The sequence below is a fragment of the Mirounga angustirostris genome, unplaced genomic scaffold (assembly GCF_029215605.1).
Source record: "Mirounga angustirostris isolate CCGP_5_RB_7025 unplaced genomic scaffold, mMirAng1.0.hap1 SCAF_4, whole genome shotgun sequence".
In the NCBI taxonomy this organism is placed as follows: Eukaryota; Metazoa; Chordata; class Mammalia; order Carnivora; family Phocidae; genus Mirounga; species Mirounga angustirostris.
In genome coordinates this window covers 138,193,389-138,205,825 of record NW_026991712.1, presented here as the reverse complement: position 1 = coordinate 138,205,825, position 12,437 = coordinate 138,193,389, and the positions used below count along the sequence as shown (strand labels likewise).

General features: G+C 39.4%; 1 protein-coding gene across 3 annotated transcripts in view; it reads left to right on the top strand.

The window, feature by feature from the left end:
* Positions 1 to 12,437, top strand: part of LOC123859532 (inactive tyrosine-protein kinase transmembrane receptor ROR1) — a 478,330-nt gene that overhangs the window by 443,295 nt on the left and 22,598 nt on the right. For 2 of the 3 annotated variants that reach the window (XM_054512827.2, XM_045897499.3), the window contains one exon: positions 3,781 to 3,829. In XM_054512827.2, the coding sequence (XP_054368802.1) occupies positions 3,781 to 3,829 (49 nt within the window). Of the gene's footprint in view, positions 1 to 3,780; positions 3,830 to 11,380; positions 11,645 to 12,437 lie in introns of those variants that run through there. The other variant, XM_064589028.1, reaches the window with a different exon arrangement.

Below are 12,437 nucleotides of genomic sequence, written 5' to 3'. Positions count from 1 at the left end.
CCACCTTAGACTTGAGCTGAGTCAGACCAGGTATTTGCCAGAGATGCAATAGAATCAAATGGCAGGGCACATTCCATGTGTTGTTTCCTGAGAAGCTTTTGTGGCCCACTGCTGGGGCCACAGTTGGACTGGTGTGTGTGGTTATCTTCCCCTCATACCAGCTCAGGAGTCACTTTGGGGTGGTGCTGGCCCCTACTGGGGCTGCTTGCAAACTGCCAGGCTTGTTGTACCACTTTGAATGGGCTCCCAGCAAGGGCGTTTTTGAGGGGACAGGTCAGCAGGAGAAAGCAAGGTTAGGAATCGTGGTTTTAGCAAGGTTTGTGCGGGTCTGGTGTGGGAGGGAATCTGCAACTGCCTAGGAAAACTGCCCAGGCTTGGATGGAGGGGCATGTCCACAGAAGAACGTGGGGACAGGGAAAGCTATTAGCCAGCTAGGTGCAGAGCGTTGGTGCTGCAGGGGTCCATGTGTTTAGGCTAAGTGGCAGAGGAGGCAAATGACATGCAATAGCTCTTTTGTTCTTGGAGAAGTCTCCCAAAGTTCCTTACCCATCCAGCACATGCTCTGAGATTAGTAAATAAATCTCCTTCCCATATACTCCAGGTATTTTTCAAATTGCTGCTTCTGTGCTGTATCTCAGCAGGGCTGTTTGTTGTGTTGTCTTCTTAAGGGCAGTTTCCTGTCACTCTCTTGGCTCTCCCAGAGCAGTGCCTGCTGATTTTTAAAGTTCCAGGTGTTAAGCCCCACTGATTGTTAGGCCTCTTTGGTTTTCAAAGCCAAATATCATGGGGATTCATCTTCTTCATCCATGTCCCTGGGGTGCCTGGTGTGAGGGTCTGTTTCTTTCCTGTCTCTGCAACTGTAGTGTCCCTCCCTCCCGGAGACAGTCCACAGGTCTGTTTGGCTCCTGACCAACTCTCTGCCCTTCCTATCCTCTTTGATGTGGCATCTTCTCTACCTTCAGCTGTGAAGAATGTGTTCTGCCAGTCTTTGGGTTGTTTTCTGGGTTATTTACACTGATGTGGGTGTTATCTAATTGTATCCATGGAATGAAGTGAGCTTAGGATCCTACTCTACCATCTTCCCTGGAAGCATATGAGTTGGTTTTTAATGAAACATAGCGGACACTAGAACCCCACACCTTCCATTGCTGAGTGCTGCCCCCACCCCCACAAACCACCAACAGCTTTCAGCACATATTTCTTCTGGAACTTACCACTATATTTCTAAGTTTTTTTTTAAATACTAATATTTGTGGGTTGTTCAGTTTTAGATATTACATATAGGCTTTTTCTGAAATATAAAGATTTAGATTTATACTATTTCCATCCATCTTTCTCTGCCCCTCTTCCTAATATAGTTTGGTTACATTAATACTTACTATGACTTACTAATTATTTGTCACAAAAGAACTGTGAATGATTCTTTTTCTTTCCTTGTACAAGTGGCCCAATTTTTCATTCCCTTGCTTTTTGTTTTTTAATATATCTACTATCTACCCCTAAACTTTGTGACAAAGCTATAAAACGACTCCCAGGTAGTCCATCAATTGCATTTTACTCCCTTGGAGACCTCTTTCCTCTGGCATTCCATCCTCCTTCAGTTCCACGTTGGCAGTTCTCTGGTAGGTGTCCTGGGATGATGCTTTGCCTGTTTCTTCAATTGGAGCTCCTGCTTGATCCCTTGCTTTTCTTTTGTTTGGTTTGCTCCTTCATTTCATTGGAGCACTTCTTCTAGGAGGTTCCTAGTACATGAGAGCTAAATCTTTTATTACTTTATATGCCTACAAATGTATTTATTCCACTGTCTTATGTTCACAATTTAGTTAAATTTTAGTTTGCAGATTTCTTTCGGAATTGTAAAGATCCTATTACCTTGTAGTTTCTAGTGTTGCTCTTGAGCAGTCTGATTTCACTATATACAATTTTTCACATGTGGCATATTTTCCTTCTAAAACTTTTAAAATTTCCTCTTTATTCCCAGGGATCTGAAATTTTTTTTTAAAGGTTTTATTTATTTATTTATTTGACAGAGAGTATAAGCAGGGGGAGCAGCAGGCAGAAGGAGAGGGAGAAGCAGGCTTCCTGCAGAGCAGGGAGCCCGATGCGGGGCTTTATCCCAGGACCCTGGGATCATGACCTGAGCCGAAGGCAGATGCTTAACCAACTGAGCCCCTGAAATTTTTTGATAATGTTTTTTGATGTAGTTTTTTTTCCTTCCTCGCTCATCATATAGGGCATTTGCTAGGCTGTTTAAATCTCAAACTCTAATCCTTTAGTTCTGAAATTTTTTCTTATGTTATTTCTTTTATCATTTTCTCCCTCCATTTTCACTATTCTCTCTTTTAAATATCCATATATTTGGATGCAGGATCTACTGAGCTGCTCCTCTAATTTTGAAACATCTATTTTCTCCTATTACCCATCACTTTGTTTTTTGTTCTATATTCTGGAAGTTTTCCAGCAAAGTATGTTTCTATTTCCTACTTTTCTCCCTGTTTATTTGTTTTGGTTGTTATCTTTCATGATATTGACTTTACACAAATGTGTAGTGATCTTTGTCCATTGATGGACATATGAAGAATGGAAATCAATCATTAAAAATATTGGAAATATTTGAATACAGACTAGATTTGTTGACAGTTTTATTTCTTTATTGGGTTATTCAGTGATGACCTAGTCATGTCATTAGTCAGGCTTAACTATTTCTCCTGAAATCAATCCTCCAGTCTTGTGCCTGGAGAGAGAGACACCAGTTGCTTAAACTCTGGGAGTTGGACAGTGGGAAAGAATAAGGAGTCCTATCTATCCAATAAGATTTATGTGATTTATTCCCTGCTTCCAGTCCCTCACCATACTCTTATCCTGCTTTGTACCTAATATCCTTCAGTTCTGAGTCTCTCTGATTCAGTTTCTCCAGGAAGTGAGTATCTGCCCTCCTGCCTTGGTAGTGGTGATCATCTGCTTGTACAGGGTGAAGATATAAGTATTTGATGTCTGTGCTATACCTCCTACATTTCAGAAGCATCTGACATCTCCAATTCCTGAACTGTTTCTCAAGTTCTGAAGTGTAAATCTGCATGCTTTTTATTAGTGTCCCCTCCTCAGTCATTAGGTTTCAAATTCCTGGCTAAGACAGTTACCTCTTGACATCTTTCACCTTAGGGAAAAAAAACCCTAAAGATTTATTTTTTTATTTCAGAGAGAGAGAGAGAAAGAGAGAAAGAGAGAGGATGTGCAAACAGAGGGAGGGGCAGAGGGAGAGGGAGAGAAGCAGACTCCCTGCTGAGCATGGAGCCCACTCCACACAGGGCTAGATGCAGGGGCCATCGCTGGGCTCAATCTCAGGACCTGAGATCATGACCTGAGCCAAAATCACAAGCCAGATGCTTAATTGACTGAGCCATTCAGGCACCCCTCATCTTTTTTTTAAGATTATATTTATTTATTTGGGATAGAGAGAGCACAAGCCAGGGGACAGAGGGAGAGGAAGAAGTAGGCTCCCCAGTGAGCAGGGAGCCAGATGTGGGGCTCGACCCCAGGACCCTGGGATCATGACTTGAGCCGAAGGCAGATGCCCAACCAATTGAGCCACCCAGATGCCCCTAGGCACCCCTCATCTTGAAAATTTTTCTTACCATTTTTCTTTTCCTCTCCTTGAGGTTTTATACTTTATTTTTATTCTTTTATTACCACTTTATCGACGTTTTGGAAAGAGCTTACATAAAGCCATATATTCATTCTTCCAAGTCAACCAGAATCCTTTCATGTTTTTCTTTATAGTGAGAAATAACAGCCCTGAGTTTCCTAAAGATCCAGATAAACTTATCAGGTAAGTTTTTCTTTATACAATCCCATGTCAATTTCTTTCTTTCTTTCTCTCTCTTGCTCTCTTTCTTTCTCTTTCATCTCTACACCCAACATGGGGCTCAAACTCACAAGCCAGATCAAGAGTTGCATGCTCTACCAACTGAGCCAGCCAGGAGCCCCTCAATTCATTTATTAAAAGGACTATTGATTTAAACTGTTTACATTTTTTTTTTTTAAAGATTTTTATTTATTTGAGACAGAGAGAATGAGAGAGAGAGAGCACATGAGAGGGGGGAGGGTCAGAGGGAGAAGCAGGCTCCTTGCCGAGCAGGGAGCCCGATGCGGGACTCGATCCAGGGACTCCAGGATCATGACCTGAGCCGAAGGCAGTCGCTTAACCAACTGAGCCACCCAGGCGCCCAACTGTTTACATTTTTTTAATCATAATTGAATTTTCACTTTTTAACTTAGAAAAGGAAGTAGATCTCTTTTCCTCTTACAATGCTTTAAAAAAAAATTTTTTTTTAAAGATTTTATTTATTTATTTGACAGAGAGAGAGATAGGGAGAGAGGGAACACAAGCAAGGGGAGTAGGAGAGGGAGAAGCAGGCTTCCCGCGGATCAGGGAGCCCAATGCAGGGCTCGACCCCAGGAGCCTGGGATCATGATCTGAGCTGAAGGCAGACGCTTAATGACTGAGCCACTCAGGCGCCCCCTCTTACAATGCTTTTTAAAAAATATTGTTTTCAGGAAGAATGTGAGAAGTTATTGAATTCTTTTTAGACTGTTGAATTAAAATTGAATGTAATTATCTGAACTTGCCTATTGTTTTCATTTTTATTTTTTATTGTTGAAAAGGAAAAAAACATGTTGTCAACATAATGAGTACAAACCATTATAGATCACAAAAAGCAAGCAGTTTAGGAAAAGATAAAGAGGAAAATGGTGAGTTAGGGATGAACCCATTGTATCTTTTAGGAGACAACATGAAAATGTGGCATCAATTTAGCCATGAACACCTGAACAAGATATAGATCAATATTCTCATTATGGTTCTGCAGCATTTAGTTTCTTGAGCATTTCCATCAGCCTTAATTTGATAGTCAATCAGATGTAGAAAACAGCCAGTTAACTAGTGTTGAAATAACTTGCTTCAGCTTAGGTCTCCTTGACTGGCTCTGTATAAAAGATGAACAAATTAGGTAACTCAAGTGGCTTTGATTTGTGAAAGTATTGGAAAATTTCAGAAAGGCAAGCATAATTTAATGGGTAGTGCACCAGGCTGGCATTCAGTAAAGGATTTGCTGTCCCTTAAACTTGTCAATGTGGAGAGAAGCAACTGACCTTCTTGGCACAAAATAGACCTGTGGTAAATAGTTGTTGAATGCATAAACACTGTTTTATCACCTACAACACATGAATATCCCTGGAATATTACAAAATTCTTTCTACTTGTGGTATAGTTATTTGCAGTGCATAAAGGTACAGTGCCAGCAGTTACTGATAAGGCAGTAAGAGGAGGCCAGAAGAAGTTCTGTGGTCCCAGCTTTGGCAGGCACCTGAATGAAATCAAGAATAAATAATGCCAGAATCAGGTCTTATTTGTGGTGTTCACCTAGTGCTAGTTTGAAATCTCTAGAGAAATCTCTAGGATTCAATCAAAGGAATACAATCTAGATTTCAAAGATACTCTACATTCCTAGTATATAGAAGGTTGCAATTTATTATGTATCTGTGAATCCAAATGTTTAGTCCTGGTACATTTGTTATGGGATAAAGCTCAGTTAAGTCTAGCTTTTAGTTTTTATGTAGAATTTTACAATGAGGTCCTGCAGAAATTATTCCAAGAGAGATGCTGTTCTTAGTCTTGTCATTCTAACACTATTTGCTAGAACTTTACACTACTTCATGAGCTGAAAGAATTAACCTGATTATAGAAATGGATTCCAGAGGCCTAGCCAGACAGTTAAATCCTGTTTCCAAAAGATATAACAAAACATAAGCAAAGTCTAGTCAACTGAGTAGAATATAGTCAGGGGAATCCAGTTGATATTCAGTAATTGAAAGTGATTTAAGCTTGTGCTTGTCATCTGGGATGTTTGCACATGGGCTGCAGGATACCACTTAACAAGATATAGAGCATCCTCTGGGAGAACAGTTACTTATTTATTTAAAATGTATTCACTGAGCATTTGCTCTCTGCCAGGCACCATGCTCCCATCCTGGGGACACACATCTGAATAATATGTGATCTTTGATCTCACGTGATTTATAATCTAGGATTGGAAGCTCTCCTCTGAAGAGGAGTTTGTGCAGGGAGTATGCCTGACTGTCAGTCCTACAGGACCATCTAGGAGCAACTTCTACCAGAGATGTAGGCGGAAGAGCACAGAGCAAATACCAGGATCATGGCCGGGGGGAATGCTAAGGTCAAATGCAAGCATATTTAAAATGAGTCATATTGAGTAGAAACTTCTTCCCCTGTAGCTTTTCTCCTCTCCCCCCCACCCCCCTTAGAGGCTTTTACTTTTTCACTAAGTCATCTATCACTGGTACTACCTCTGTCAAATGCAATCCAACATTTCTTTGGGCCATACCTATTAATTGTTTTATTACATGAATACTTATAATAAGTGGTATTATACAGACAAGATCTAGATGCTGGAAGAGTTTGGAGGGAGAAATATCTTCCTAAAGCTTGGAGTCCTGGAATGGGGGAAGGGATATATAAAGGCCAGCTTCCAGGAGAAGGTGATGCCTGAGGTGATTTCTAAAGGTAGAATAGGAATTCACCTGCAGACAAGAGAAGAAGGACATTCAGGCAGAGAGAATAACTCAAAAGCATGGAGATATGAGAGAGCATATTTCCCACAGCCTGACCTAACGGAAAGTAAGTTGACATCCAGCATAAAAAGTGAATCCAGATGCCAGAGGCAACAAAAGTGTATCAGGAGCTGAGATACAAAACCAAAGGGGGGAGGGGAGAAGGGGATTGGTTGCCAGATATCAAGAGAATAGAAGTGTCTTTTGGACATGGTTCTGCAGACGTTTACTTACTAACATTAAACGGAGGTGAAGGATGGGTTATGAAATATTACATATGTTATCTGAGCTCGATCTCCTGGATCACTTGCACAGCTTCTCCATCAGCACTTGCTGCTTCCCCTTGCACTTTGATGTCATGGAGACGGCTTCTTTCCTTAAACCTCATGAGCCAGCCTCTGCTAGCTTCAGACTTTCCTCCTGCAGCTTCCTCACCTCTCTCAGCCTTCATGGAATGAAGAGAGCTCGGGCCCTCCTCTGGATTCGGCTTTGTCTTAAGGGAATGTTGTGGCTGGTTTGATCTTCTTTCCAGACACTCAGACTATCTTCATATCTGCAATAAGGCTGTTTTGCTTTCTGTCATTTGTGTGTTCACTGGAGTAGCACTTTTAATTTCTTTTGAGAGCTTTTCCTTTGCCTTCACGACTTGACTAACTGGTTCATGAGGCCTCATTTTCAGCCTATCTCTGCTTTTCATAAGGCTTCCTTATTAAGCTTAATCATGTCTAGCTTCTGATTTAAAATGAGAGATGTGCTATTCTTCCTCTCACTTGAACACTTGGAGACCATTGTAGGGTTATTAATTGTCCTAATTTCAAGATTGTTGTGTCACAGAATAGGGAGGCTGGAGGAGGGGGAGAAAGACAGGGGAATAACTGGTGGGTGGAGCAGTCAGAACCCATCTATCAAGTACGTTTGCCGTACTATATAGTATATAGGCGTTGTTGATGGCACCCCAAAGTAATTACAATGGTAACATCGAAGAGCACTGATCACAGATCATCATAATTAATATCATAATGAAAAAGCTTAAAATATTAGCGAAAATTACCAACATGTGACCCAGAGTAAGCCAAAGCTGTTGGAAACCTGATGCCCATAGATTGGCTTGACACAGGGTTAACACAAGCCTGCAGTTTGTAAAAATGCAATGTCTGCAAAGCACAACAAAACAAGGTATGCATGTATTTCAAAACAAAAGAAGAAAATACTTTTGAAGAAAAGTATTCAAACTTTTTCACTGAATAGAGATAATGGGTATACTTCGAAACTTCCAAACTGATTTGAAAATCTGATAAGATTATTACAAGAAAGAAAAATTATAGGCCAATATCTCATAAACACAGAAGCATAAAGCCTAATCAAAATATTAGCAAATTGAGTCCACTGATACATAAAGAGGGATAATACATCATGACTAGGAGGGCTTTATTTCAGGAAAGCCAGGTTGGGGCACATATTACAAGGAACACTGGCTATTATATGCAAACAGTGAATCATGGAACACTACATCAGAAACTAATGAAGTACTGTATGGTGACTAACATAACATAATAAAAAATAAAATAAAGAATATTAAAAAATTTATTTTTTAAATTTTATTTTATTTTATTATGTTAGTCACCATACAATACATCATTAGTTATTGATGTAGTGATCCACAATTCATTGTTTTCGTGTAACACCCAGGGCTCCACGCAGTAAAAATCAGTGTAACTAAGGTAACCAAATAAAGGAAAAAAACATAAAATGATCTCAATGAATCAGGAAAAGGTATTTGCTAAAATTTCTCACCCATTCATGACAAAAATTCTCACCAAACTAGGAATAGAGAAGAAATTCTTTATTCCAGTGAAGAGAAACTACAAAAATCCAACAGCAAACCTCATACTTAAATGCGAAATGTTGAATGCTTTTGTCCTGAGTTTAGCAACAACGCATGTATGTCCATTATCACCACTTCTATTCAGCATTGTATGGGAAGTCCTAGTCAGTGCAGTGAAGCCAGGAAAAAAAGTTACAAAGTTTGGGAAGGATGAAGTAAACCATCTTTATTCATAGATAACAGGATTTTATAATATTAAAATCCAAAGGAATACATAAACTTGAAAATTAATAAGTGAATTTAGCAAGATCCCTGGATATAAGATGAACATTTTAAAAAGCAACTATATTTTTATACAGTAGCAATCAATACATAGAAATGGAAATGTTAGAAATACCATTACAGGGGTGTCTGGGTGGCTCAGTGGGGTAAGCATCTGCCTTCGGCTCAGGTCATGATCCCAGGGTCCTGGGAATAAGCCTCATGATGGGGTCCCTGCTCAGCAGGGGAGTCTACTACTTCCTCTCCCTCTGCTCCTCCCCCTGCCTGTGCTCCCTCTCACTCTCTCTCTCAAATAAAAATCTAAAAAAAAAAAGAAAAGAAAAAGAAATACCATTGCAATAGCATCAAAATGTAACAAGACAGGAATAAGACATCTACGCTGAAGACCACAAGATATATCTGGAAAAAATTTCAAAAGACCTAAAGAAATAGATATACAATGTTTGTGACTTGAGAGAGACTCAATATTATTGCAATGTCAGTTCTTCCCAAATTAATCTATAGATTCAACTCAATCTTAGTCAAAATCTCAACATTTTTTTTCCTGGAAATTAACAAGGTGGTTTTAAAATATATTTACAGGGGTACCTGGTGGCTCAGTCGATTAAGCATCCGACTCTTGATTTCAACTCAGGTCAGGATCTCAGGGTTGTGATATCGAGCCCTGTGTCAAACTCCAAGCTGGGCATGGAGCCTGCTTAAGATTCGCTCTCTCCCTCTCCCTGTTTCCTTCCCCTGCTCCCTCTCCCTTTGCCCCTCACCCTCTCTTTCTCTCCCTCTAAAAAAATAAATACATAAGTAAAAAATAAAATATATCTACAAATGCAAAGGATTTAGGATAAGATAATCTTGAACAAAGAGGATTGACATTCTCAGATATCAAGGTGTACTGGAAAGTTAGAATAAATTTCACTCTGATTGGATCTTTCTAGGTTCATGTTCCTGTCCCTAAATAGTTACCATTGCCAGACAGCTTTAAACCCATCAGGCTCTGACTTAGAGTCGGGGTGGAGGTCAGTCCTATCAGATTGAATGTCATGTACATAGGGGGGAAGAGTGGAATAGTTATTGGAGAGGCAACCACAATGTCCACTGTGACAGCCTTCATATACATACTATTTTTATTGGACTGAAACCTTGGTAAGTAAGAGTTTGACAAGCACAGGAGACACAGAAGTCTCCAGATAGACCTGCTTGCACACACACAGAAATGTAATATTGTGGTGTACTCCACATCATCGAGAAGTTCCATATGATGGAGCCTCTGCATGTGCAGATGAATGGGGGAAGAAATGGTTGGAAATAGCCAGATGCTAATGAACCCCAAGTTATGTTTGAAAGTGTTTAGGCTCCATCCTATAGAATTACATAACCAAAAGTGGTTTTTAAGCAGAGGCATGATGTCCTGGAATAGAGAGAGAGAAACTGAGGTAGAGTTTGTGGAAGAGAAATGATGAGGTACTTGCCCAAGACTGACAGTGAGTACTAAGGGATGCTAAACTCCTGCCTGGCTCTTCCTGTGGATAATTTCATTAGAATTCTCACCACAACTGCTGGACAAATTTCTCTCTCTTAATTTTATAGATGAGGAAACAGGAGTGAAATAGTTATCTGCCCAGAGTCACACAGCTAAAAAGTAGTGGTACCTGAGTGTTTTAACACAGGCCAGATGATTCGAGAGCCTGTACTCTTAATCATGATATTACACAGCTAAATACCCAGAGATTTGTAGGGGTTTAATTAGTAGGCTTGGTTTATGGCTGGGATGTTGCTTCCATGAACTAGCACTACCCCGACTCTCTTCTTCCCTTAATGATCCTTTTTGTTTCCTTCACTGGCTCCCCTTAACTCTGAATTGGTTTCCGATCTTTCTTTTCTAAACACTTAACTCTTTCTGTGTTTGTTTTCTCTAATGGCGTCATCTATCAACCTTTATGTTGATTTGACCCAAATCTCTTATTTCCAGTCTCAATTTCTCAATCACACTCTTAAAGGTCATCACCTAAAACCCATGTTTAAATTTAAACTCATATTTTACTTCAGAGTCTCTAGATGCTTTCTGTTAATAGCAAAACTAAATGGTCTTCTGGGCTTTAGAAGAATATCTGACCCTCAGATTCCTTCACCTCTCACACCCTATCAGAAAACCAGTCCAGTCATTTCATTAGCATGTCAGAGATTCATCTCCTCACCTCCATAGTCTCTGCTCCCACCCTCTGTTAGCTCTGCATTTCTTGCCTGAATTACTGCATCTGTTTCCTAACTTGTCTCCCTGCATTTAATCTCTCATATACTCCACCCTGTATACTAACGCCAGAAAAAACTCTTACTCAGACACGTGGTTCATAATTTACTTGCCTTATTCAAGAACTTCTGCTTGCTCTCTATCACCTAATAAATCAGATTCCTGAATCAACTCTAACCCATTCTCTGCCTAAATCTGAAGATCTGCATTGCCCAGTTTTAGTTATTCTATCAAATTCCAATTCCTCTGAAATTGGAACTCTCCACCCTAGTCAGTTATCTCATTTCTATTGTCTCTTCCCCCAACATGCTCTGTTGCACACGCACCATGCTCCTTCCCATCTGAGCTATTGCTAATACTGTTCTCCTCACTTAAAATGCCTCCGCCATCTGTTCCAGGTCCATATCCCAAGTGACTCCTTCCCTAAAGGCTCCAAGACAAAGTTACATCTCTCTCTTCCAACTTTTTTAGCTTACTGCCACTGCCAAAGAAGTATCTGTCATTGTCATCTCCAAATGTCTGTGTTAAATGATGTAACACTTTATATGTCAATATATAAAGCTATTCTATTTGCTAATTTGGGTGTATATTTTATTTTCCCAATAGGATAATAAGCTCTGATGTTCAGTTTTAAATTATCTTCTACTTTTCCTTATTCATAATGCTAATGATAATACTCAGTAAATTCCTGTTAATGTTTCAAATTATAAACACATGTATTTTTTATACTTCCCTGTGAACTTAGTAGCTTATCTGAATAATCATAAAAATTGTTACTGTTCTCTTATTTTAAGGAGTGTTTCTTTTACAGAATTGAAAATGCAGTATTCTCAAATGTTTAAGACATTCTGCTTTGTATATTCAAACTATACTAAAGTCATACCTTTTAGGGTAATATTTTTAATTATTCTGGGGAAGAAAAGAAAGCCCCTGAAGGCTAACAGTTTGAAATTGAACAGGACACCGCTGGGAAGGGAGAGGGTCATGGGTCGTCGTCAAACAGACAAAAAAACAATGGAGACGATTGTGCCTAAAGATGGTGTATTTTTTTTCACGAGACAGTGTGTTGACAGTTTCCTTCCTCTTGGGTCATTGTTGTCTGCTAAATGATCTGTGACAGCAAATTGATCACAAGCTTTTTCATGCAGGAGATATAATGCAGCCTTTCATTTTGTTACCTCTGTTGCCAAATGCCGAAACATTTCGTTGGCAAAATTAATGTTAGTTTAATATGTCATTTAGTGGGGTAAAGCACCGCATGTAGCTCTGGAAGCAATAATAGTAGTGATTAATTTATCTTCACCCAGTTTCAGATTTCTACTTAAGTGTGATTGCAAAAACAATAACACATTTGAAAAAATGTTACTCTTAAAATTAGGCATCTGTAATTATCATTTAAATAAATGACGCATTCAAGAATTTAGATATTGTCCTATTCATTTCCAAATTGAGTTC